Source organism: Ascaphus truei, chromosome 3, assembly GCF_040206685.1.
Source record: "Ascaphus truei isolate aAscTru1 chromosome 3, aAscTru1.hap1, whole genome shotgun sequence".
Taxonomy (NCBI): domain Eukaryota; kingdom Metazoa; phylum Chordata; class Amphibia; order Anura; family Ascaphidae; genus Ascaphus; species Ascaphus truei.
In genome coordinates this window covers 356,377,478-356,404,942 of record NC_134485.1, presented here as the reverse complement: position 1 = coordinate 356,404,942, position 27,465 = coordinate 356,377,478, and the positions used below count along the sequence as shown (strand labels likewise).

General features: G+C 44.1%; 1 protein-coding gene across 1 annotated transcript in view; it reads left to right on the top strand.

Moving 5' to 3' along the window:
• The window catches only part of LOC142491142 (fibrinogen-like protein 1), a 60,662-nt gene that overhangs the window by 20,644 nt on the left and 12,553 nt on the right, over positions 1-27,465 (top strand). The window contains exon 3 of the mRNA XM_075593434.1: positions 12,068-12,284. Within this exon, the coding sequence (XP_075449549.1) occupies positions 12,068-12,284 (217 nt within the window). The remainder of the gene's footprint in view (positions 1-12,067; positions 12,285-27,465) is intronic.

Below are 27,465 nucleotides of genomic sequence, written 5' to 3'. Positions count from 1 at the left end.
TTAAAAACAAATAAACTAGACAATATGTATCAAGTATTAACCACTATAACTAAATATATATAGAAAAAATGAAAAATGAATATAATATGTAATAAATGTTCTATAATGAAGTAAACATGTAATATATATGTGATGTTTTATGGTATATATGTATAGATATATATGGAGAACAAAGAAAACAAACAGCGCTAACACATAAATCTTGTGGAAATTATATTAATAAAAAAATACCAACAGATGAATAAAGCCCAGTATATATATATATATATATATATATATATATATATAATCAAAAAATAAAAAAATAAATAGATGATACCGTTCTGTGGCTAACGAAATGCTTTTATTTGTGCGAGCTTTCGAGATACACTGATCTCTTCTTCCGGCGATGTTACATGTAACATCGCCGGAAGAAGAGGTCAGTGTATCTCGAAAGCTCGCACAAATAAAAGCATTTCGTTAGCCACAGAACGGTATCATCTATTTATTTTTTTATTTTTTGATTATTGAAGCTCGGCTAACACGGTACTGATACCTCTACATGTATATATATATATATATATATATATATATATATATATATACATACACACACACACACACACACACACACACACACACATGCTCATCTGCATGTCTTAGGCAGGTCTGCAACCCCGCCTTTCCCCATTATCACCCAGCATACAGCACTTCCACTGCAGCAAGGGATTCTGGGAAATGACATGCAAATGAGCACACAGTGTCACTTTTTGCCTCAAAAACCATTTTTAACATGGTTCCCTATAGGCTTAAGCTTGCTGCATGGTCACAGCTTTGAGCACAGCCAGGGTTAAGGTGCATACCCAGAAAACCACCCACAGACAGCTGTTTCGACCTTGATGGGTCTCATCAGTGTGGGGTTGATTTTAACTGGATATGCAATAGAGGCTATGGGATAGGCTATACCATAATACTGAGTTAAGTTATGGTGAGTAAAAAAAGTGACAAAAACCCTCCACAGGAAAGCAAATATGCAAATACAACTGTATGCTCATCTGCATGTCTTAGGCAGGTCTGCAACCCCGCCTTTCCCCATTATCACCCAGCATACAGCACTTCCACTGCAGCAAGGGATTCTGGGAAATGACATGCAAATGAGCACACAGTGTCACTTTTTGCCTCAAAAACCATTTTTAACATGGTTCCCTATAGGCTTAAGCTTGCTGCATGGTCACAGCATTGAGCACAGCCAGGGTTAAGGTGCATACTATATATATATATATATTGTGACAAACGCCCCTCTTTTGTAGTGCTGACGTCTGTCTGGGTTCTTCCCGACACAGTCTTCTAGGGTTATTTAATACAAAAACAGGATCATGCAAAGTATTAAGCTGCTTAACTCAGGCTTCTGCCTGCTTTATTTTCATCCAAGTAAGGTACTGCAGCTTTAACATGTGTAGGTTAGAGGTACTCAGATACTTTCATTCAGCAGTTCACTCATTTCATTGTTACAGTATTTCCCACACTGTTATTTCAAGTAAAAAGAAACCAAATTATATAAACAAAATCCTATCCCTTTCAGGGATCTAACTACACATAGAATCAGTCTCTCTAACAGCTGCTGGCCAACTAACCTGGTTCCCCAGCTTAAAACAATGCTCTCTCATTTAGGGTCACTTAGATACAGCACAGTCTTTTAGCAACAGCAGTAAACATTTGTTTGGTCTTATCTGTTCGTGGTGGGAACTCGGTCCCGTGTCCAGGCAAATCCTCTGGTACTGTGATACGTGGAGGGGCCGTCAACCCCGATACTGGATGCAGGGGAGCAGCGATACCCCCAGCCTCCAGGCTCCAAGGAGAGAGAGAGAGAAATGCAAAACCTCTCTGCTCTAAATACCTGTGCATGTGATTAGAAGAGCAGGTGAGGGAGAACTAGAGCCATGGTAATCTGTGGTCTGGATTTTCCATCCAGCTGCCTGAGTTAATGGGAAGCTGTGGAACGGATCATTTTTAGCTATTCCTGCACTTTCTGCTCTAAAATGGGGCAGAAAGCTGCCTAACATCTTTGGACTATGTCACAATATATATATCATTCACATGACTTAGATCTGCAACCCTGCCTTTCACCATTATCACCTAGCATACAGTGCTTCCACTGCAGCAAGGGATTCTGGGAAATGACACACAATGTGTCACCTTTTGCCTGAAATACATTTACATGGAACCCATATAAGCAAATGATCTGCTGTTCACACTGCTTTTACGCACAGCATGGGATAAGATGCAAAGCCAGTCAAAAAAAAGAGTGTTATGACTGACATGAGAAATCACATATGTAGAGATAAATAATATCAATATAAATTTTGAACTCAAATACATAGACAATAATTTAAGAAAATCAAAAAATTGAATGTAAGATAACAAGTAGGTATATGCGGGAAAACAAACCATTAAATAACTTGTTGATTAACCTGTATAGGTATATATAATTTTGAAAGTATATAAAAGAACCCAGAAAAAGAAAAAAATGAAAGAAAAGAAACGAATGAAAAAAGAAGAAAAGAGGGGAAGGAGGGAGGGGTGGGGGAAAAGGAGGGAGAGGGAAAAAGATGTGTAACCCTGCTTCCCCCCCCACCCCCCAGACTCTACGGTGGTGTCTAGGGTGCATGAGGGCAGATTAAATGCGGTGTGGTGGTGCATATCTGTGAGGAACAGGAGGGCCTGAGCTTCCCGTGATGTTATTGGGGAGCCAGGACCGGGCTTCTGGGGTGGTAGCCTCCATGATCTCTTAGTGGTGCAGCGCCTCCATCTTCTATACTCCCAGGAATATGGGACAGGACCTATATAGAAGAACCCCTTCGGTCCCAGGGTAATGCTTCCAATTCACACACAGTCTTTGGTACAAAGGATAGTCTCTTTATTGGCAGATCAGCAACTCACCAAATGTAGTGGCGTCCAGCAGCCGCAACCACAACAGCAAAGCCTTGGTAATTACTCCGCTCTCCTCCCACACCGATATTTCCTCCTCTCCTTCCCTCCAAGTCTCTCCTCCGCCAGGATGGTCTGGGCTAGGGCTTCAATACCCCGCGGCCCACCTCTGAGGTTATCCTCATGGTGGGGATTGGATTCTCCCCATCACCCCAGGCAGGGGGGTGAGGGGCATTGGTCCACCAGGTCTATAATGCTATCAGCTCTACTCAAAGTGGCTGAGTCTCTCCCCTCCTCTCTCTGCTCCTGCATGGCTGCGCAGGTGAGACCGCCTGTCTCCTCCAACTCCTTGGACCGATCCGCAGGACTCACTACTCAGACAGTCCCACGGCAGACTCGTCACTTACAGGAGTTGGCTGCTAAATATAGAGCTAGCCCCGCCTCTCGTGATGTCAGCAGAACCTCCCTCTTGCTCACGCCTGCAGCAGAGTCCAGGCCTGCATCTACCACTCAGGGCAGGGCTATGAAGGGGCAAAACCCATGATGATTACTGGAGCGTGATATTAACAGGACTTACCACAGTAGAAGGGAGATAGGTATAGCCTGTGCTGTTTACAGGGGGCTACAGATGAAAGAGAAAAAAGAAAGAAGAGAGGGGTGGGGAGGGGGAAGGGGAAAGGGGTGTGGAAAAGGAGAGGAAGGGAGGAAAAAGGACGCGAACTGAGAAAAAAGAAGAGAAAATTGGAATGAAAGAAGAGAAAAAAATTGTATACAATAAACAATATAAGTTATATAATTAATTATTTAAAAAAAGCATATAAGACATGTATACAAAATAGATTTGTACGAATCTATATATAGATGTATATACACACACACACACACACACACGCACACACACACGAGAATAAGAGATGTATAGGGATCTACCCTCAATCTTACAAAAAATACAGTATACAGTAATAGTCAGTAAGAAAGTGTTTTAATTCCCATTTGACATTTATTCCGTGGGGATTTAGGGTATTCAAGTCTATCACCTCCCCGCAGATGTTCTGGAATATGTCCAATTCCTATAGATGAGACATTTACAATGCCTCCTTGGGGCCTCCTTGGGGACAGGTAGAAAAATGTCTTGCGACTGGATGTGACAAGTCCTGTTTTTTAATGAGACGAATGTGCTCCCTAATTCTCAAACAAAAAGGTCTTATAGTCCGGCCAATATATTTTTTTATGACAACCACATTGTAATTGATAGATAACAAAGCTTGTGCTGTATGACAATTAATGAATGTGGTAATTTGATATGAACATCTAACTCAATGGTGCGCAAACTGGGGTTTTTTTTAATGGGGGGGGGGGGTTGCAGAGGCCCCACTCTCTTCCCCGAAAGAGGGGAGAAAGAGAGGGGAAGGAAAGAGAGGTTGAAGGAAAGAGAGAGGGGAAGGAGAAAAAGAGGGGGGAGGGGAAGGAGAAAAGGAGGGGAGAGGGGAGAGAGAGGGACGGAGAAAGAGGGGGGAAGGATAAAGAGGAGGAAGGAGAAAGAGGGGAGGGGGAGAGAGGGGAGGGGGAGAGAGGGGGAAGGGGAAGGAGGGGGAAGGGGAAGGAGGGGAGAGAGGGGGAAGGGGGAGAGAGGGCGAAGGGGAAGGAGGGGGAGAGAGGGGGAAGGGGAAAGAGGGGTTGAGAGGGGGAGAAGGAGAAAGAGGTAGGAGAGGGGTGGAGAGAAATAAGAATAATTGTATGTACGTGACCCTCACCCTGAGGATCACTCTGATTGTTATTGTTGGGATTGAACATGAACACAGTTATTTGGTTATACATACGCCGGTGTTGTATCCTGTTGTCTGACCTAGGTCCACGTGCTCAGTAGATAAATACCTGCAGCCATAACGGGGAGGAGAACTCAGGCCTCAGCAGCAAGAGGTTGGTCTGGGGGCAGGTAACTGAGGGGTTACACATAAATACCTCAACAATCATAATTATTTCATTTTTATTAATGTACACGTAATACCCCAAATCCTCGTTCAGGGTGCCTGCTTTGCGACGTGCGCACGCACGTTCGAAACAAAGTATTTAAAGTAAATGTCAGTTGTCAGGGTAAAAGCTACCCTGTTGCCGAAGTACGGAGTTGACGCTTGCTACAGTTTCAATAAACAACTCAAGTTGTTTTTTCAAGCTGCAGCAGCGTCACTGGTACTTCGGCAGCCAATCAAATAATTCGGGAAAGTGTAGTGAGAAGAGCAACACCGATCCCTAACCTCAGATCTGTAGCCCCGCCTCCTGAACGCTTGAAAAGGTCTGCCGGGGATGATGAGCACACATCGCCCAGCAGACTGACGCGCACACACGCAGACGCGCGCCCTACAACTCCTGTCTCTGCCACCCTGAACGAGGCCTTAGGTGACCCTTCCAGCAGCTTCTAGAAACAGGGCAATGCCAGACACTGACCTTTTAACTTTATTAATTACATTTATTAACATTATTAGAAACAGTGATAACCACTGAGGTCTTGTGAGGATTTCACCCCTACACTGCCTGCAGCTACCAGGGCTGACATGCAGGGATTTTTAAACTCTAGAAGGGTGCTACATACAATTAAAATAAATTAATAAAGGGCACTATAAATCATGGGAAAAGTTAAGAAGTAATGCACCTTCATCTCATGCGTTAAAAATGCACGTTAAAATGTGACCAATGCGTATATGTGCAGTGCATTGGTGAACGCCTCTCCGAGACATGGAAATCCCCGTTAACAGCGCTGCTACTGTTACGAACAAACTTTATTTTTGAATCTTATTAGCTTTGAGGATACCCCTTAAACTGAGCAAACATTTCGGTATCTATCTACCCCCTTGTATCTGACAGGTTACTACTACATTTAAAGACACAGTTACATACAGTATGTAGGACGTACTGATTGTAAATCCACAGACACTGCACTGCAGTGTAGCCAGGACAGAGAGAAGTGCTTGGGAACTCACACTCAGGTTTATTGGACAGCAGAGTAAAAACAAGTCTCAAAAAAAGGAAATGGAACACTATATATATTTGTGATGTCACCTCACCAAATATAAGACCCAGACATCGTCATAACGTGCAGCACAAAGTGGATCATCTCACGCGCCGACAGCCGATTTCCCGCCAGCCAGGCGCTTTGCCAAGGTATCAGCCAATATACTAATTGTTTCCGCTGGAGAATTCATTAAAGGAGCAGTTCCTCCTGCTTCATTCCATCTTTTGTTACATGTGTAGGAAGCAGGGGGCTCCTAGAGCTGAAATGAAGGCGGATCAGCTGGGGAAGCCCCCAGCTTCCTATACATGTTAAAAAAATAAAAATAAAAGTGGGGTGCCTGGGAGTAACTGCTCCTTTAAAGCCTGAAGGGGCTGTTACACTAAACAGTAACACACAAACTCACCACAAGAGGGCTGAGTTGAGCTTTTTTGTTAGAAATGTTTCAGAAATCCCTCTCTTGGGAAAGCGAGCCTGTCTTGCTGGACAAAGGTTTCTGCGCTCGTGCTGTCTTCTAATATCAATTCTTATCCGTTTGCAGCTGTGAATGAATGAATGAATGTCTTTATTTATATAGCGCCATTAATGTGCATAGCGCTTCACAGCAGTAATAGTTACAATCATATAAATAATAAGATATAAATAGCACAAAGGGAAGAAGTGCTCAGACATAAAAGTAACATTTAGGAAAGGGAGTCCCTACTCCGAAGAGCTTACAATCTATGCAAAGAGCCACTCCTCAAATGCTCCTAAATGAGGGGAGCTCCTAAGGAGCCCTCCAAAAGACAAAGAAAAAACAATGCACACAAGCGCACCACTGATTAATATAAAATATGAGTATATTTTAATATAAGGTCAAAAGACCACACATAAACACAAATAACAAATACATAAACACATCAAACGTTTAAAAATACATACGGTCACTCCTAAACATAGGATACTAACCAAATCCAGCTTCTATGAACCACAATAACACACAAAAAAAAAAATCAAAAATAACCCAACTAGACATCCATAGATGAAGTTCTGAAGGAAACCTGATTTAAAACCACAATGAGGGGAACTAGTACTGACCACAAGAGGCAGCGGGTGCAACGTGTGCATGCGAATGGTCAGGACTGCACGAACACACTGCCAAATGGTGTCTCCGCTGGCACTTCCTGGGTGCCTCGTTCCAGCCAATGGGTGAGTGCGCAGAGCTGCCTCTCGTGACCTCTACGCGTTTCGCAGCAATGTGCTTCATCAGGAGGTCACGGCAGAGGCAGCTCATGCGCATTAAGTACCCAAGGTAACCAATAGACTAAATACACTGGTCTGCTTACGACGCACAATATGCTTATCCGTAAGCCTATGTGACTGAGTGCTATATAATCAAAACTACCCCCTGTGAAACCTATAAATAAATAATTAATAAGATAGATATAAATATATCAATAATGAACAGCCACACACAATTAATATGGCCACACTGTGTATAACACCACTATACATACTAAGAATACCGTAACAAAAATTATATGAGTGCATATGTGATATAATATAATTATTTGAAAATAAATTACATAAATATAATTACATGATTAGCAAAACCCTTGGTTCTGCCAATATTTTGCTAATCATGTAGTTATATTAGTATGTGTATGGGCTGTCAGTTGAAGTGAGGTCAGGCCGCAAAACTCCGCAAGCCACTGTCACTAAACCAGGCAAAACCCCTGCAAGATTACAACACTTGTTCCTTCAACTGCGAAAGTCCGACTTTCAAGTGGTCTTTACTTCTGGAAAGAATATGCTGATGCAAAATGCTTAAGCCAGAGTAGTCCTAGAACAGCCATCAAAGAGTGACATTGACTTTGAAAATGAGATAGTGATATACTCCTCGCTGTTAAATGTCCTTTGTCTTTTCTATAGATGACAATGGCATAACAGAACTTGGGATTCTGGTTTTAGCACATAAAAAGAAAACGTTTATTCTGAAGATAAATACTCACAAATAAAAATAGTACAAAAATGGCGGTGACAACAAATAAGTTATAATATCGTCAAAGATGGTTGCATAATTATTCTTTGCATGGCGTTAACCCTCTGTCTGATCTTGGTGGTATATCTTTCTCTCCGGATGTTAATCCGTCTCTTTCCTCTCTCCTCTCTCCTCTCTCCTCGTGTAATCCGTCTCTCTCCTCTCTCCTGGTGTAATACGTCTCTCTCCTCTCTCCTCTCTCCTGGTGTAATCAGTCTCTCTTCTCTCTCCTCTCTCCTGGTGTAATCCGTTTCTCTCCTCTCTCCTCTCTCCTCTCTCCTCTCTCCTCTCTCCTGGTATAATCCGTCTCTCTTCTCTCTCCTCTGTCCTCTCTCCTCTCTCCTGGTGTAATCCGTCTCTCTTCTCTCTCCTCTCTCCTGGTGTAATCCGTCTCTCTTCTCTCTCCTCTCTCCTGGTGTAATCCGTCCTCTCCTCTCTCCTCTCTCCTGGTGTAATCCGTCTCTCTCCTCTCTCCTGGTGTAATCCGTCTCTCTCCTCTCTCCTCTGTCCTCTCTCCTCTCTCCTGGTGTAATCCGTCTCTCTTCTCTCTCCTCTGTCCTCTCTCCTCTCTCCTGGTGTAATCCGTCTCTCTTCTCTCTCCTCTCTCCTGGTGTAATCCGTCTCTCTTCTCTCTCCTCTCTCCTGGTGTAATCCGTCCTCTCTTCTCTCCTGGTGTAATCCGTCTCTCTCCTCTCTCCTGGTGTAATCCGTCTCTCTCCTCTCTCCTCTGAAACCGCGAGGCCTCTGTAAATTTACTTACCCGTTTCAGTCCACGCGTTTCCATGGCAACGTGGCGTCAAATGACGCCCCTTACAATGGAGACGTGATGTCAAATGACGCCGCGATTCACGTGATGTGACGTCACATGACCCCGCAGCGTCATTTGACGCTTCATTGGAGGTAAGGGGGGGCGCGACCGAGGAGGAGAGCAGGCAGGGGGGGCGCAGCGCAGGAAGTTTGCGCAACCCTGCCTTTATCAGCACTTTTTTCTTCCAATACTTTGTCTAAATATGGCATCTATATGTGTCCTACAGTTTAAAACTGATGTCATATCTGATAATGAACTGCCCATCCTCAATACCACTAAAATAACCTTATATTTGTCTGAAATGATTGCCTCAGCGTATCATCAGTTATCAATAGCAACTGTCTGTCAATTGTACTGTAATTCAAATGTCACGTGCAGGGCCCGACTTGCTCAGACAGCCAACACGGCTACAGTCCCATTATAACTTTTATCCCATCCTAATGTAACTGCATCTAGAGAGAACACCAACTCACCTCTAGAACAATTCAAGAATGCAACGGTCTGTGTTAGAAACGGATCTTTGTAAATCAGAACAATATCATATGCATGGCACCCTGTTATTACACACCCCCGGATTCAAACCTAATTACAATATAACCATGTAACTGAACTGGAAATCTTACAATCGCCAAAGCTCTGATACAAGAACTTAAAACAGAAACTGAGATCGCTGCAGTAAAAACAAGGCATTTTAATGGTTGGCCACACTGGAAGAAAACAGTTGACACATTCATACAACCTTACTGATTAATGAGACATATTAAGAATGTGTTTTTTTATAAAGGCAATAAATGTATCTTAGCCAAGAGCTGCAGAGCACATAGGGTAGAAAGGTTACACATTGCACGCCAAGCTCTACTGTCACGGTTGGGTTGACTAGACCAGGGGTGTGCAAACTGGGGGGCGTGAGATTTTCTGGGGGGAGGGCGCGGTGCTTACAGAGTCCCCTGCGCTCTTCCCCAAAGCATTTAAATTAAATGCCGGGGATCGCGCACAAAGCTTCTGTAAGTTTCCTTACCTTGTCTCCGGCAGCTTCTGGCGACAAGTCGCCATGGCAACATGACGTCGCGACAGCAGAACACCGGAGACTAGGTAAGGAGGGGGGAGAGCAGGCAGGGGGGCACCGACGGGAAAGTTTGCGCACCCCTGGACTAGACTACCATGGGATCACAATTACCAGGCACAACACAGAGGTTAATAAACGTTAGTTTATTTGGCCAGATCCAACAGTGAGCATCAAGCACAAGAACACAACAATAACCCCACAATTACAGGGATTCCTAGATCTCGTGGTACAGGATGCTGCCAAAGCTACTGTAGCTTACCCTGGATGCTGCGACCAAAAGTCCCTGAAGAATCCCAGTTCCCCAGTAATCAGGGGAGACCGCTCTGGGTCTGTACAGTCCAAATATAGGGCAGTCTCTAAGCACCGAGACCAGCCTGCAACTTCTGTGGAGCTCGGATCGGCATTGGCTTTTATGGTTTCCCGAGCTCCATTCAGAACCATGGGGTACCGAGTGCTGACCAATCAGCAGTGTCCCTTTTAACCGCTGAGACAATCCCAAGCAAGGGGGCCTCCGGAATGAATCAATTTGGTGAAGGTCTAGAGCTAGTGCTTAGGGGCGGGGTGTGGGAAAATTAGAACTGACCAATGTAACCACGCCGACGGGGCTAGAACCCGAGTGTCAGTCCCTGAGATCAGTTCCAGGCACACACAGGGTTGAGCGCCTCGCTGCAGGCTCCCAGCAGGTAGGTGCGTGCTTCCCTAGTTCCCCATTGTCCCTGGACACGGCACCTTGCCCACACAATTACTAGCATTCTGATCAATTGTATGCCTGATACCCAGCCATGATCTCTGGCCCAGGCACACAATGAGTCACACAGAAACGTATGTACAGTACACCTTATACAACCACACAAAATATCAAGTCACTTAGAACTAGAAGTTGTGGCACTCTCCAACCCTAGGATGACATTTTAACCCTGTTGTAACAGGGGAGTAATCCCTGTTCAAGTAATGTGCCTTTAATCTAGCAGTGTGGTGGTTAACTGCTGGTAGTCAATTAATAAACACCACCTGCCTGATTTAGATTGCTTACAAAAGCCTGTCTGTTGAGACAGGAAGTGTCTCCTTAGCTCATACCTGAGCTGAACTTTGGAGAGAGAGCAGAGATTGTCTTTACTCTCACAACCTCTCTTGAGCTCTGCCAGAAGACACAGCATAGCTGCTTTCAAGACACAGGGAAATCTTCTAAACCTGAATGCTGACACACCCTGAGGGAAGGGAGCTGAACCAGGAACAGAGAAGATTTCCCCTCCAAGGAACAGATAAGACTTTCATTCTTAAGAGACTTCGTATATCTGCTTATTTCATGCTATATGTTTTGGGGCTGGGAGACATGCTTATCTAAGGGAGTTGTGAACTGCATGGTGTTTCACTAGAAATACTCCCAAGTGAATAGAAGCTGTGTTTCCCCCTTGTTTGGATGGTTTCCTGATGTTAAGGAAAAGGCACAATAACGCCTCGTTATAATTTCATCTTATAAAGTCTCCAATTGTGTACCTCTGTGAACGTCCCTCTACACCTGTACTTAGGGCTGCCCTATTAACAGGCAGAGGAAGCATGCAGGCTTAACCTCTACTGTGGGTGTCACGTGGCCCCTGCCATCACATATACAAAGATCTAAGGCACAAGCCAGACCAGTAATGTACTGGTACAACATGGAATTGAAATGTCTTTCTGCACTTGTCAGAAAATGCTACCCAGCAATCAAAAAGAACCACTGCAGTCACATGATCTACCGACCATACAATGGACAAAGGTTGCAGCAGATATATTTGGTCCATATGTTCACTTTGCTTGTGGTAGACTATTTTTCATAATATAGTGCTCAGATAAAACAGCACTCTCAGTGATAGCACTAAAGGGCTTATGTGAGAGGCCTGGTTTACCATGAGAAAAGTTTGCCTACTGTTTGCCAGCCATGACATGGTTATTTTTGACAAAAAAATGGGATTTCAATTTGACCTTTTCAGGCCCAGGGTATTCTCAGTCAAAAGGCTGAAAGGACAACATAAACTGTTACAGGGACATTTATCAGAGCAACACAAACCAAGACTGATCCTCATTTGGCATTGCTGAATTTAAGAAATGCACCAATAACAGATCTGAAGTACAGTCCAGCACAACCACGGTATTAGAGGGCCATGTGTTAAGGTCCAACTTTGCGTACGTTAATGCGGGGTATGCCTGTAGTTGTTTTGTAAAAAAAAAAAAAATGGATTACACTGTGATATGTCATTTTTTTTATTGTCTGTTTTTCAGGATACAGAAATCTGCCGTTTAGATAATGTTAAACTACAACACAGGATTGAAGTTCTGCAAGACTTGATTCTGCTGGGAGACCTACAGCTCAGAGACCTCACACAAAACAACTATCACTCAGTGAAGAGCAAAGTCTTTACAACCAACTTCAACAGAAGCAAAGTAGTAGATGTACAATTCCCCACGACCAGTGGAAATCTGATTGTGTACGATGAAGGTGAGTATTTACAGAATTCATTTCTCCTGTCAATCTGCGTTGTCTTTCCAGTGATGAATTGCATTGTACAGTATCTAATGTGTTCCAAAACATTCTGAAAATGATGACACGGTGCGGGAGTTCTTGTGTTATGTCTGTGTGCGTAGGTTGTCCTCACATAGATGGTCTCTGTGGGCAAGTAACAGATAGAGGTAATAGACAAAAAAGCAAGCTACACCGGGATGAAAAATGAAAGAAAAAATAGATTAATGCTGATCATCTGCACAACTCAGAAAAGTTGTTTCAAGGCCAAAAACGCATCGGCTGAGATTTAATAAAGGTCATGAAATTAGCAAAAATATTTAGCGTTAATGCAAAAAGAATAATGAGGGATATTTTTAGCAATTTAGCCCCCTATTCACTAAGAATTATCTATGCAACACATTAGCCTCATTAGCCTCAACCTCATTAGCATATGGTTTGGCAATAATGATAGTGACTGTCGCAAATTCGTGAATAACGCAAAAAATACAGATAAAAATTCAATACATGACTACCACGGGTAATGTAATAAAAATGATTACATTATCCCATGGCAGACAAAGTATTTTAATACCTTTGACACAGTACCTAATACATGGCAAAGGAAGGCCTTCAGGCACAAAATGGGTTAAAAGACTACACAAACACTACACTACATAGATTTGTATAGAAATTCCTTATTAAAGCTTATGGCAAGCTAGGGGTTAACAACCATTCTCCCCCCGAGGGGGCAGGGGTTGCCACCCACCCATGGTGAACTTACACCTATCACTGACGCCCTACTCCCACCTCGATAAACTTTGAGTTATTTTTTGCCTTGTGCAATCCTTCCAGTCTGGCTATTATCTTGGCTTGCTCAGAGTTTATTACCTTGTCAGGGTGCTGGATTCATGAAGGCTGAGCTTTGGTGATGCAATGATTGGCAACAGGAACTTTATTCATACAAACAGCAGTTGGGCAGAGAAGGTAATTATTGGTGGCAAACAAGCGTTGAGGGTTTTGACAGACTCCTGACGAGGCCTATAGTTTGGAGCCAGCATTACAGCGCAGAGGTGAGGGAGGCAAGCAGAGGTCCATACAGTCGTCCCAGTTCCAGCCAACCCACATCACGAGACCTTGTGACGTCAGAGTCAGGAAGTGAGCGCCGGGTGAGTGTGCCGGCTTACCCCTGAACCATGAGGAGGGAGAGAGGCACACAAGATCATGGACTGGACAAGGACCTGCCAGACAAGACCCTCAAAGACCTTGTACATTGTCCTTTGAATTTTTCAAAATGTGAGTGTGATTATTGAAAATCTACATGTCGCATAAATCTACCTGTGCTATCTACACCATTGGATTTTCTCTTTTTTCTCTGTTTGAGACCCTGGAGGAAGACTCCTGCTTGCTGCTCATGAGGAAATCGTTTCTATAAATCACATTGCGCTCCCCTTATTTTCACATTTACTCAGATCACTTGAACTTAGAGGTTGTTCTTTTTGGGTTTGAGCTGCATCACCAATTATTTAAATCACCAAATATTTTTTCACTAGCGCCAGGTTATTTTGCACCAGGTTATTTTGCACCTTATCAGTTGAGGGTTAGAGGACAGAATTAGTACAGTATAAGAGAAGAAACGTAGGTTTGCTTGACAAGGGATAGGGCAGTGGGAGAGTGGGAATTTGTAGTGGAGGAAATCTGCTGTAGATCGTGATTCCTCCAGTGACGTTCCACAGTGCGTGAGCACTTTTGGAGGTACCTGATGAAGCTGGTGTGCCATGGTTGTGATTTAAGTTGTCGGGGGCGACGTGTGGTGGCAGGAGCGGTCTTTTCTAGGGCTGATGAAAGTGTGCTGTTGTGAGGTTGTCCGTTCTGGATAGGAAAGGTTACGGATGGGAGAGAAGAGGGGTTGTGAAGATGTCAAAAATAGGAGTGGGTCTAAGGCATGTAAGTTTCTTTATGTGCATGTAGAAGTAGGTGTTGGGGAGGGTGCAGAGGGTAGAGTGAGGATAAAGGTTAATGGGTAAGGATCAGAGAGAGGGAAGGGAGCGATAGAGGAGTTAGAGACTAAGCAGAAATGGGAGAAAAACAGATCAAAGGAGTGTCCATTGTAGTGAGTAGGAGAGGTGGTCCAGAGGAGGTTAAAGAGATGAGAGCGGAAGCTGAAGTGGCATTTGGATTGTAAATAGGCATGTTAGTCTCCCAGGATGACAGTAGATGTGTCAGAAGAGAGGAAGCGAGAAAGCCTAAGTTGTCAGGAAATTGAGATGTGGGTCCAGGGGGACGATAGATAACAGTAACACGGAGTGAAATGGGAGAAAAGAGATGGATTCAGAGCACAGGTATCCTCATTGGGACTGAAGGGATGAATGATAAAAGACAACCAATTACCCCATCCAAGTTGAAGTCGACCATGCTCTTCAGGGTCAAGAACTCCCTTTAATTCCAATCTGTTGCAATATGTGTCCCTCAACAACCCATCAACTTTGATTGAAGCCCATGTTCTTCACTCGTTCTTGATTAATTATATGCATCTTCAAAACGTTTCTGTCACGCTGTGCAGCCCATAGACCAGGCCAGTCCCCTGTACTGAGGTGGGATGTTGAATATACACACCGACAGCAGAGGGAGCGAGTCCGGGATGTGGTTGTAGCGTGGCCAGGCCTGGGTTAAGATTTAGAATAGTCGTTGTACTTGCCGAGTTCAGGAGTATAGAGAGTTCCGTAGTTTAAATCCGTTTCCGTGTCCAAGGGTCTGAGAGGTAAGAATCGTGATGGGTAAGCTGAAGTCGGGAGCCAGAGGGGTAAGTCAGACAAGCCGGTTCAAATCTGTAGGAGAAAAGACAAACAGGAGCACGACACAGTATCCAGGCTACACTGGAAGCAAGGAGCTATGCAGAGCAAGGAAGTGAAGTCACAGCCGGATATTTAAAGCGACAGTGACCAATCCGAACGAGGGGCATGGCGGAGGCGTGTCGAGGAGCTGCTCGTGAATGGCTGAGAGACCAGGAAATAGTAGAGCCCAGCTGAGGGTCTGTAACACCAGTGTCAGAATCCAAGATGGCGATGGCAGAGTTCAAGGTATGCACTGGGCGGCGGCATGGGTAGCGACGGGGGGCAGGGGCAGCAGCCGCTGCAGTACTGGTAGTGGGTAAGGAGGAGTCACGTCGCAAGGTACGTGGCCCCCGATTCCTTACAGTACCCCCCCTTCAGGATCGACCTCAGGACGATCCATCCAAGGCTTCTGCGGAAATTTCTTGTGGAAGCGGTCCAAGAGAACTGGGGCATGGATGTCCTCCTTGGGTACCCAAGAGCGTTCCTCTGGACCATAACCCTTCCAGTGAACAAGGAATTGTATCTTTCCTCTGGATACACGAGAATCCATGATTGTCTGGATTTCAAATTCAGGTTGTCCTTGGACCGTGACTGGTTTGGGTCTATGGGTCTTAGCAGGGAACCGTTTGCTCTGGACGAATGGCTTGAGCAGGGAAACGTGGAATACGTTTGGAATCCTCATGGAAGACGGAAGTTGCAGACGAAATGCCACAGGATTAATTTGTTCCTGGATCAGAAAAGGCCCTAAGAATCGAGGTGCTAATTTCGGGGTCAGAGACTTCAACTTGATATTCTTAGACGAAAGCCAAACTCGGTCCCCTGGCTTGTAATTAGGGGCCTGTTGACGACGGTGGTCTGCCTGAGACTTGAATTTCTGAGCAGCGCTAAGAAGCGCGGACTGAATCTTGATCCATGACTTCTGAAGAGTAGTTACCCGTTCATCAGCCGCCGGCACTCCTATCGGAATGTTTGAGATTGGCAGTCGACTTGGGTGGAAACCATAATTCACGAAGAATGGGGTTTCATGCGTGGATTCATTACGAAGTGAATTGGTTGCAAATTCTGCCCAAGGTAGCAGGTCAACCCAATTATCCTGGGAATCGGAAATAAAACACCGCAGGTATTGTTCCAGCGTTTGATTTAGTCTTTCTGTTTGCCCATTAGTCTGGGGGTGATAGCCTGACGAGAAGGATAGCGCCATGCCAAGCCTCTTGGAGAAAGCCCGCCAAAATTTTGATATAAATTGCGTGCCTCGGTCCGAGACTATGGAAGTAGGTATCCCATGGATGCGAAACACCTCCTTGGTGAAGATATCAGCTAGGGTGGGCGAGGAGGGAAGTCCTTTGAGTGGAACAAAGTGGGCCTGTTTTGAAAAACGGTCAACGATGACCAAAATGGTATTCATCCCTCTGGAAGGGGGTAGATCCACAATGAAATCCATTGAAATATGTGACCATGGACGTTCAGGTACTGGCAAGGGCATGAGCAAATAGAAAAAACAGAGAGAGGTAGAACCCCAAGGAGAGCACTCTACCAATGTGTAGCCAAAATGTATCAGAACCTAGTAAGGTGGGTGAGTAATGAATTAATTAAAACCAGAAACTTTAATTGAGTCTTAACTCTAAATATAAAATAATATGGGGAACACTATAGGTCAAGTAATATACTAATGATAGCCAGTGTACAGTGAATTAATATTAAAAATGAGCAAAGCAGACCACAATAAACTCTGTACTGTAAACCCAGAGTCTGGGATATGGCCGCACGATAACACTAGTGGTGTAGAGTAGATCCAAAGGATGGTTATAGGTCAAAACAGGTAACGGTAAGTGTCTAGTTTGTACTATGTCGTATGGCATAAATCAGCATGTCGATATCAACGCTGACTGTAGCAGTATACAGGTATAGCTGGTTACTTGTACAGGTTAGTGGTATTGTACCTATATCAGTAACACAGCACACAGAGTCAGTTATCTGTGTAAATAATGCCAAAAGCCGTGCCTGTTGGTGGTGGATCTCTATGTACAAAAGCCACTTGATGTTAGTATGGTGCGTGAGTATTGTACACACAAGTTAGTGGTATTGTACCTATATCGCTAGCACAGCGCACAGAGTCAGTTATCTGTGTAAACAATGCCAAAAAGCCGTGCCTGTTTATGGTGGTTCTCTGTAAGTATAAGCCACCTGGTGTTAGTGCGGTGCGTGAGTGTTGTACACACACATACACGTAGCAGTATACAGGTATAGCTGGTTACTTGTACAGGTTGGTGGTATTGTACCTATATCAGTAACACAGCACACAGAGTCAGTTTATCTGTGTAATTAATGCCAAAAGCCATGCCTGTTGGTGGTGGATCTCTATGTACAAAAACCACTGATGTTAGTATGGTGCGTGAGTATTGTACACACAAGTTAGTGGTATTGTGCCTATATCGGTAACACAGCCCACAGAGTCAGTTATCTGTGTAAACAATGCCAAAAGCCGTGCCTGTTCATGGTGGTTCTCTATATGTATAAGCCACTTTGTGTTAGTGCGGTGCGTGAGTGTTGTACACACACATACACACCATATCAGTGTCAGTATTAATCTAAAACAGTGCACAAGTAGTGCCTGTTAGCATGGATTGTGGTAGATTCGCTAAATTCATACACTCACACACGTCAGAGAATATATTACTGAATCAGTATTAATCTAAAACAGTGCACAAGTAGTGCCTGTTAACATGGAGTGGAATCACGCAATGCTTTGCTCATAACACACCAGACATACCTCCTTTCCCCAGCCTTGAGAAAGCAGTACGAGTGAAACGTAAGGCACGTACGTCGGCAGGTTATGACGTCATTGCGTCAAAGGGGCGGGATATGCGCTGGCGGTCGGAGCGCCTCCTGCACCCAGTAGCTTCAGCTGGATGGCTGTGCTACCGATGGTATCAACTTAACTTTTAGCTATCACCAGACGCACCGAGGCTGATACTAGAGAGCTCCTGGCATGCTGCCAAAGGCGCCCAGCCCCCCACATAGGAGGTATGTCTGGTGTGTTATGAGCAAAGCATTGCGTGATTCCACTCCATGTTAACAGGCACTACTTGTGCACTGTTTTAGATTAATACTGATTCAGTCAATATATTCTCTGACATGTGTGTGAGGGTATGAATTTAGCGAATCTACCACAATCCATGTTAACAGGCACTACTTGTGCACTGTTTTAGATTAATACTGACACTGATATGGTGTGTATGTGTGTGTACAACACTCACGCACCGCACTAACACCAGGTGGCTTATACTTACAGAGAACCACCATAAACAGGCACGGCTTTTTGGCATTGTTTACACAGATAACTGACTCTGTGCGCTGTGCTAGCGATATAGGTACAATACCACTAACTTGTGTGTACAATACTCACGCACCATACTAACATCAAGTGGCTTTTGTACATAGAGATCCACCACCAACAGGCACGGCTTTTGGCATTATTTACACAGATAACTGACTCTGTGTGCTGTGTTACTGATATAGGTACAATACCACTAACCTGTACAAGTAACCAGCTATACCTGTATACTGCTACAGTCAGCGTTGATATAGACATGCTGATTTATGCCATACGACATAGTACAAACTAGACACTTACCGTTACCTGTTTTGACCTATAACCATCCTTTGGATCTACTCTACACCACTAGTGTTATCGTGCGGCCATATCCCAGACTCTGGGTTTACAGTACAGAGTTTATTGTGGTCTGCTTTGCTCATTTTTAATATTAATTCACTGTACACTGGCTATCATTAGTATATTACTTGACCTATAGTGTTCCCCATATTATTTTATATTTAGAGTTAAGACTCAATTAAAGTTTCTGGTTTTAATTAATTCATTACTCACCCACCTTACTAGGTTCTGATACATTTTGGCTACACATTGGTAGAGTGCTCTCCTTGGGGTTCTACCTCTCTCTGTTTTTTCTATTTTACATTACCCCTGATAGTAGCACCTCCACATAGCCACATCCAGCAAGCAGTAGCGAGGGTATTCCTTCCCCCTCCACTTCCCCTTTTCCCCTCCTTGTGTTTGGAAGGGCATGAGCAAGCCTGAGGGTCTTTGATGAAGAGTCTTGTTTTGTGCGCATACTGGACAAGCACTAGTAAATTCATGAACCATCTTTGCCATATTAGGCCACCAAAAAGTACGTTTGATAAGATCCAAAGTTCTTTTGAAGCCGGGATGGCCGGCTGAACGGACAGAGTGACCCCATTCTAATATCTTTTGATGAAACCTGGGTGCGGCATAAAGAGTTCCTTCCGGTACCTCTAGACCACTCGGAATTTGTGTTTGAGCTTCAACGATCTTTTCGAGAATGTCAAATGAGTTGGCGGAAATTATAAACTTAGAGGGTACAATAGTTTCAGGGGTCTCTTCGGATCTTTCCTCTGGAGAAAATTGTCGGGACAAGGCATCAGCTTTTGTGTTCTTAGAACCAGGAATATAAGACAGAGTATAATTAAATCTTGAGAAGAATAGTGCCCAGCGAGCTTGACGAGACCCCAGACGACGTGCATTTTCGATATACAGAAGATTTTTATGGTCGGTCAATATAGAGATAGGTTCGCGGGAACCTTCCAGGAGATGTCTCCATTCCTGTAAGGCCATCTTGATAGCCAAGAGCTCTCTATTGCCAACATCATAGTTCTTTTCAGCGGGCGAAAACTTCTTTGAAAAAAAACCGCATGGATGAAGCTTATCTTGAGGGAAGAATCTCTGGGACAGGATGGCGCCTGCACCACAATCAGATGCATCAACTTCTAAAGTAAAAGGAAGACTAACATCGGGATGTCGCAGGATGGGTGCCGAGACGAAAGCTTGTTTCAGGGTTTCGAAGGACGAGACGGCCTGCGGAGGCCATACAGACGGGTCAGCTCCCTTCTTGGTAAGGGCCGTAATAGGAGCCACAGTGGTGGAAAAATTTCGGATGAATTTCCTATAGTAATTGGAGAAGCCCAAAAAACGCTGGATGGCTTTGAGAGAGTTGGGCTGAGGCCAATCCAAAACAGCCTTAAGTTTTTCAGGGTCCATTGAAAATCCTTTATCAGAAATTATATAGCCTAAGAAGGCACTAGAGGTTTGATGAAAAAAACATTTCTCGAGCTTAGCGTAGAGATTATTGACACGAAGGCGAACGAGAACGAGCCTGGTATACTGGACATGATCTTGAAGATTTTTAGAAAAAATTAGGATATCGTCCAGATAGACAATTACGAAAGAGTTGAGAACATCACGGAATACATCATTCATGAAATCCTGAAAAACTCCAGGAGCATTACATAAACCGAAGGGCATTACAAGATATTCGTAGTGGCCGCTTCTGGTATTGAAGTCAGTCTTCCATTCATCGCCTTCTCGGATGCGAACAAGATTGTAAGCTCCTCGGAGGTCTAGCTTGGAAAATTTTTTTGCCCCTTGAAGCCTATCAAAAAGTTCGGAGATCAGCGGAAGGGGGTATCGATTCTTGACTGTGATGAGATTGAGCCCTCGGTAATCAATGCATGGTCTCAGGGATCCATCTTTCTTTTTGACAAAAAAGAAACCGGCACCAGCGGGGAACGAAGAATTACGAATGAATCCTTTTTCAAGGTTTTCTTTGATGCATGCTGCCATGGCTTCAGTTTCAGGGAGAGACAAGGGCTAGGACTTACATTTCGGAAGAACAGCGCCTGGAACCAGATTAATGGGGCAATCATAAGGTCTGTGAGGAGGTAGAACCTCCGATTGTGTCTTGCTAAACACGTCGATGAAATCCGCATATGCTTCAGGAAGAGCGGAAACATTAGCCGGGGGCGTTTCCACTCCCGCGAGGACTGTGGTAGGAGAAATGACCGGCAATGGTGAGGCATCTGACTCTGGCTCCCACTGAATTGTCTTGCCATCCCTCCAATCAATGCGTGGGTTGTGCTGCTGTAGCCAGGGTTATCCTAGGATAACTGGAACAGCAGGAGAGTGCATCACGTCAAAGGATATGATTTCGGTATGAGTACCGGCAGAAAGGGTGAGAGGAAGAGTCTCTAACGTGATGAAGGCAGGTTGCAAAGGACGACCATCAATAGCCTCGAGGCCAATCGGCGATTTCTTAGCGATGAGTGGAATCTTGTTAAGAGTAGCAAAATCTTGATCCACAAAGTTACCACCGGATCCTGAATCAAGAAAAGCGGCTGTGGTTACGCAAAAATTCGGACCTTTAAGCGAGACTGGAAGCATAATTCTCTTAGGGAGTTCCTCTTCAGAGATAGGGTGAGAAGATATTGACCCCAAAATGAGTCCCTCTTGCCCCATTGGTCTTGTTTGTTCTTTGGGCCTTAAAGGACAAAAACGTACCGTATGTTCAGGAGATCCACAGTAGTAGCAAAGGCCCTCATTCCGGCGACGAGCCCTTTCGACAGTCCGGTCATGGGTTCTATCGGCAGTCCTGTCGGTATTACGGAACTCTTGACTGGCAATCTGCATGGGTTCCACAGTGTCTAGATGTCACGGGAGACTCCTGTGGCGGGTAGGATCTCGGTGGCCGGAACAGCACGAGCGTAGTAGGGGTCACAAGCAGAGGTCCAAGGCAGGCGGCAGGCAGCGAAGTCAGGTACAAGCAGGGGTCCGAGGCAGGCGGCAGGCAGCGAAGTTAGGTACAAGCAGAGGTCGGCAACGAGGAGACTGGAACAGGACAGGCGGGGCAGGACAGGGACTAAGAACAGGGAGCAGGGACTGAGACCGGGGAGCAGGAATAACCAGGGACAAGCCAGATTACTAGCAAGGACCTTTACTGTGAGCAGACTACAATACAGGTACAGGTACAGGAAACAGGTCAGGATCAAAGACAGGCATGAGCATACTGTAGGAGTCTGACTAGCAAGCAAAGGCAAAAGCAACAGACAGGAAGCAAGCTATAAAGGACAGAGACAGAAGCAACAAGGAGACAGACAGAGGAACCCAGAGCCAACAGAAGACAGCAGCACACCCAGTGGACAAGGAAGCTATGGCTAGGCAGGAGGTCTAGGCAATCCTGACACTAGAACAGGATGAATAGCTGGGAAGGATCTGGGAAGAATAGGGTCAGAAGAGAAAATTCTGGGACGCTGGCGTTCATGACGGCGCTGTTGAAGGCGCTGATCCACTCGTATGCATATTGCGATCAATTCCTCCAATCCCTGGGGCCTGGGCTGAACTGCAAGTTCATCCTTTATAGAGTCGGACAAACCTTGCCAAAACACAGCAATAAGGGCTTCTTGGTTCCAATGCGTCTCCGCTGCGACAGTCCGGAATTCCAATGCATATTTGGCTACGGACCTACGACCTTGAGACAATTGAACAAGAGAAGCAGCGGCAGTATCTCTGCGGGCGGGAATATCAAATACCTGCTGGAATTCTTGGCGAAAGAGCTGGTAATCCTGGGTGGTTTCCGCACGCAACTCCCAGATGGGAGAGGCCCACGCCAAGGCGTCCCCTGTTAAAAGAGAGTAAACATAAGCTACCTTGGTGCGTGCGGTGGGGAACAGGCTGGGAGAAATCTCAAACTGTATTTCACATTGATTCAAAAACCCACGACAGGCTAGAGGGTCACCCGCATATGCTTTAGGCGTAGGAATCCTGAGTTCTGATGGCCGGTCGCCACCCTGCGCGGCTGGGGCCGGAATAGGCTGTAGTGAAAGCTGGGAAAGCTGCATTACCAGGCTTGTGATCTGATTTCCCAAAGTATCAATGCATTGCGCGAGTCCCCTGATTAGTTGGCCCACCTCAGTCAGGTCTGTTTCTGTTGGGCTCTGCATAATGTCACGCTGTGCAGCCTATAGACCAGGCCAGTCCCCTGTACTGAGGTGGGATGTTGAATATACACACCGACAGCAGAGGGAGCAGGTCTGGGATGTGGTTGTAGCGTGGCCAGGCCTGGATTAAGATTTAGAATAGTCGTTGTACTTGCCGAGTTCAGGAGTATAGAGAGTTCCGTAGTTTAAATCCGTTTCCGTGTCCAAGGGTCTGAGAGGTAAGAATCGTGATGGGTAAGCTGAAGTCGGGAGCCAGAGGGGTAAGTCAGACAAGCCGGTTCAAATCTGTAGGAGAAAAGACAAACAGGAGCACGACACAGTATCCAGGCTACACTGGAAGCAAGGAGCTATGCAGAGCAAGGAAGTGAAGTCACAGCCGGATATTTAAAGCGACAGTGACCAATCCGGATGAGGGGCATGGCGGAGGCGTGTCGAGGAGCTGCTCGTGAATGGCTGAGAGACCAGGAAATAGTAGAGCCCAGCTGAGGGTCTGTAACACCAGTGCCAGAATCCAAGATGGCACTGGGCGGCGGCATGGGTAGCGACGGGGGGCAGGGGCAGCAGCCGCTGCAGTACTGGTAGTGGGTAAGGAGGAGTCACGCCGCAAGGGACGTGGCCCCCGATTCCTTACAGTTTCTACTTTATATTTCTTCTTAATGGGAGCCATCACACATCTTCCGCTGTCAGCTGATATGTTATGCAAGGGAGCAACCCTTACTATGGACCTGTCTCTTTTGCATAACACGTGTTTTAGGATCACGTGGTATGATATTGGTTGATTTACCATGTGTTTACCACTCTTACAGATAACGTCAGATGATGGGATGTTTTTTCCTACGTAATGTCATGCGTACCGTATGAATGCTGAATGTTTGTGCATGGCACACGGTGTCATTTATCAAAGCTTCCACATTGCAAAACTGAGTAAGAACAAGTACAAAAATACTGCATCTGATTGATCAAAGACGAAAATCTCACTGATTCCAATGGGGATGTTTTCTCTTCATACATTTGTTAAGAGATTTGCCTCTTTACTTTACATATAAAATAAACTAAGCTTATATTATGCCTAAGAAGTCTTAGGTTAATATGTATAAAGACTTGTTTTTTCAAAACATATTGAAAGAGTGCATTACGTAAAGAAATTATTTACTTTCCTGAAACAATATCCTCTTATTTGAAAAAAAAACTTGTGATACCTATTCTAACCTAATATACTGATACCTATTCTAGGAAATAGCATTCCATGGGGGCATATTAGGTGGTGCACTGCATGTCAATAGGAACTAAATGACAAGGCTGGATCGCTTGGCAGATGAAAAAATCTTTTATTGGATCCTCCGCAACATAGTATCACACAAGGATTGTGAGACGAACCTCTGACCCGTTTTGCGCATGCGTGCTCTTAATCAAAGAGGGAGAGGCACACACAATTGCGGAAATGAACTCTTTGACAAAGCACACACATGCGCGAAACGCGTCAGAGTTTCCTCTCACAATCCTTGTGTAATACTATGTTGCGGAGGATAAAATATTTTTTCATCTGCCGAGTGATCCCCCATGGGATGCTATTTCCTCTACTTTGTCTGGGCTGAGAGAACTTGGATTTCGGCACTCTAACCATCAACAGACAAGCAATGGGGGAGCGTGGGATTAGAGAAGCATAAAAGAACAATAAAAGAACAATACAATTACAAAATTACTGTGGTTACAACAATGATGCTGGGGGTTTGCTAAAATTGCTAATGCACTTACACGGCCATGTGTAAGCGGACACGGTATATGGTATCCTTCTTTATACAATTCCAGTCACTCCCAACATCAGGTAAAGGGTGATTGAAAGGGTTGTGGAATAAATATATAAATATATCTGTACTCACACGGCCAAGTGTGAGTCCTTGCAGAGAGTTGGTAACTTTGGGGTTAAATTAACCCTTCTGCATCTCCCCCCGATGTGAGCTGTTCTTCAATGGGAATCAGCATAGAGTTCTAACCCCGGTCTTTGGCATCAGATAGGGACTCTCCCCAGTGGTTGTGATAGGGGGGGGTAGTTGGAGGAAAAGTGAGGCACGATGTCAGTGGGGTTTGAAAAACATTTAATAATTAATAAACAAATGATGAACAACAAGACTCACACACATACATAGAGGTTGGACCCCTGGCCTCCTCATGCAGTCCAGGATACAGTTTAGGAGAACGAAAAGGAAAAAAGGGGGAGCAAAGGATTAGATGGACCTATATTAACATTACTAAGATGACTTCATAGCATATCTAGCTGTTTAATAAAGGTGGGTTGACGAAATGACGGTATATTGTAATTCAATACTCACACGGCCCTGTGTGAGCACATATGTGTAAGGGTATCTTGTTCCTGGTATCCACTTCTTAGCCCAAATGTTGTTCAGATGAAAGGGGGGGGTTTAGAAAAAATAATCATACACTACTTACACGGCCATGTGTAAGCTCAATCCTGGGAGAGAATAATGTGGGGTTGTCTGATGGACCCGTCCGTGGTACTTCCTGTGGCAACGTATAATCAGCTGCTTGCGGGCAAAGTAATTGCTGGCGGTTCCCCTTCCCTCACACGTTCCAATCCTCCCCCCTCCCCGATTCAGGAAACGGGGATGCGTGGGGTAAAATGATAGCAGGGCGTCAGTTACAGTCTTCAATTAAATGAGCGTTTTATTAAACATTTAAACAGAACAAAAGACTCACAGAATAATGTTTAGAGCACCCCGTGGCACTCCGATCAGCGTGGCTGCAGGTCGCCTTCCAGCTGCGCTGTCTTCCGTATCCGGATTCAGAAGTGATGGAAACTTCTGACGCGGCTGTGACTGCAGTCCGCTTCCACTTGCTACGGATGCCTCCAACGTCCAAAATGATGTGGTGAATTAGAGCAACGCGTTTCGCCGTTCTCGACGGCTTCCTCAGGCTCAAAATGTAAAATGGTGGGGGTCTTCTTAACTTATATAGACCCCATTAATCATACATATTGGTTAAACATGGTCAGTTAATTGTTATCTGCCTTAAGGGATATACCCCCATTGTGGTTGTGGTATCTAATTCATATGCAGGGCTGCTATAGTGTGTTGTAGAAAACATTATGAAAAAACATTAAAAATGGAGACTTGCTGACTAAATCAAATGTGATAATGATATACAACAATGAATATAGGTAAAAACAATACAGATATAAAATACTCTTAAAAGCATCCTAGCAATCACTAAAAATATAGTTAATTCTAGGGCATTCTTCTTTCACAAGTTAAAATTCAATTACATTACAAATTTTATTACATTACAATGTAACTTAAAAAATGCATACTGCTATTATCAGAAAAATTAGTAGAAAATAAATTTCCACGTCGAAGTTTTAAAAATGTTAAAAAACTCATACTTATTCGATAAATCTTTAAAATATGTGTAACTATTATGTTAAAAGTTTAGTTGCGATGGTAAGTATAAATGAACCTAAAAATAATGGTGTTTATGCTCAAATTCATATTTTCCACTTTAAGATGAATATGGACCTGAATTCAGTGGTCAATGCAATTTATACACAGTAGATGGTAATCCGTGTATCTATAATCAAAAAACAGGGTTATATTGGTTAAGACACAGTTTTTCTGGTAACCTGTTCCAATCAACCCCTATGTTTTAACCCACTTAATCTATTTACTAAAACATAGGGGTTGATTGGAACAGGTTACCAGAAAAACTGTGTCTTAACCAATATAACCCTGTTTTTTGATTATAGATACACGGATTACCATCTACTGTGTATAAATTGCATTGACCACTGAATTCAGGTCCATATTCATCTTAAAGTGGAAAATATGAATTTGAGCATAAACACCATTATTTTTAGGTTCATTTATACTTACCATCGCAACTAAACTTTTAACATAATAGTTACACATATTTTAAAGATTTATCGAATAAGTATGAGTTTTTTAACATTTTTAAAACTTCGACGTGGAAATTTATTTTCTACTAATTTTTCTGATAATAGCAGTATGCATTTTTTAAGTTACATTGTAATGTAATAAAATTTGTAATGTAATTGAATTTTAACTTGTGAAAGAAGAATGCCCTAGAATTAACTATATTTTTAGTGATTGCTAGGATGCTTTTAAGAGTATTTTATATCTGTATTGTTTTTACCTATATTCATTGTTGTATATCATTATCACATTTGATTTAGTCAGCAAGTCTCCATTTTTAATGTTTTTTCATAATGTTTTCTACAACACACTATAGCAGCCCTGCATATGAATTAGATACCACAACCACAATGGGGGTATATCCCTTTAAGGCAGATAACAATTAACTGACCATGTTTAACCAATATGTATGATTAATGGGGTCTATATAAGTTAAGAAGACCCCCACCATTTTACATTTTGAGCCTGAGGAAGCCGTCGAGAACGGCGAAACGCGTTGCTCTAATTCACCACATCATTTTGGACGTTGGAGGCATCCGTAGCAAGTGGAAGCGGACTGCAGTCACAGCCGCGTCAGAAGTTTCCATCACTTCTGAA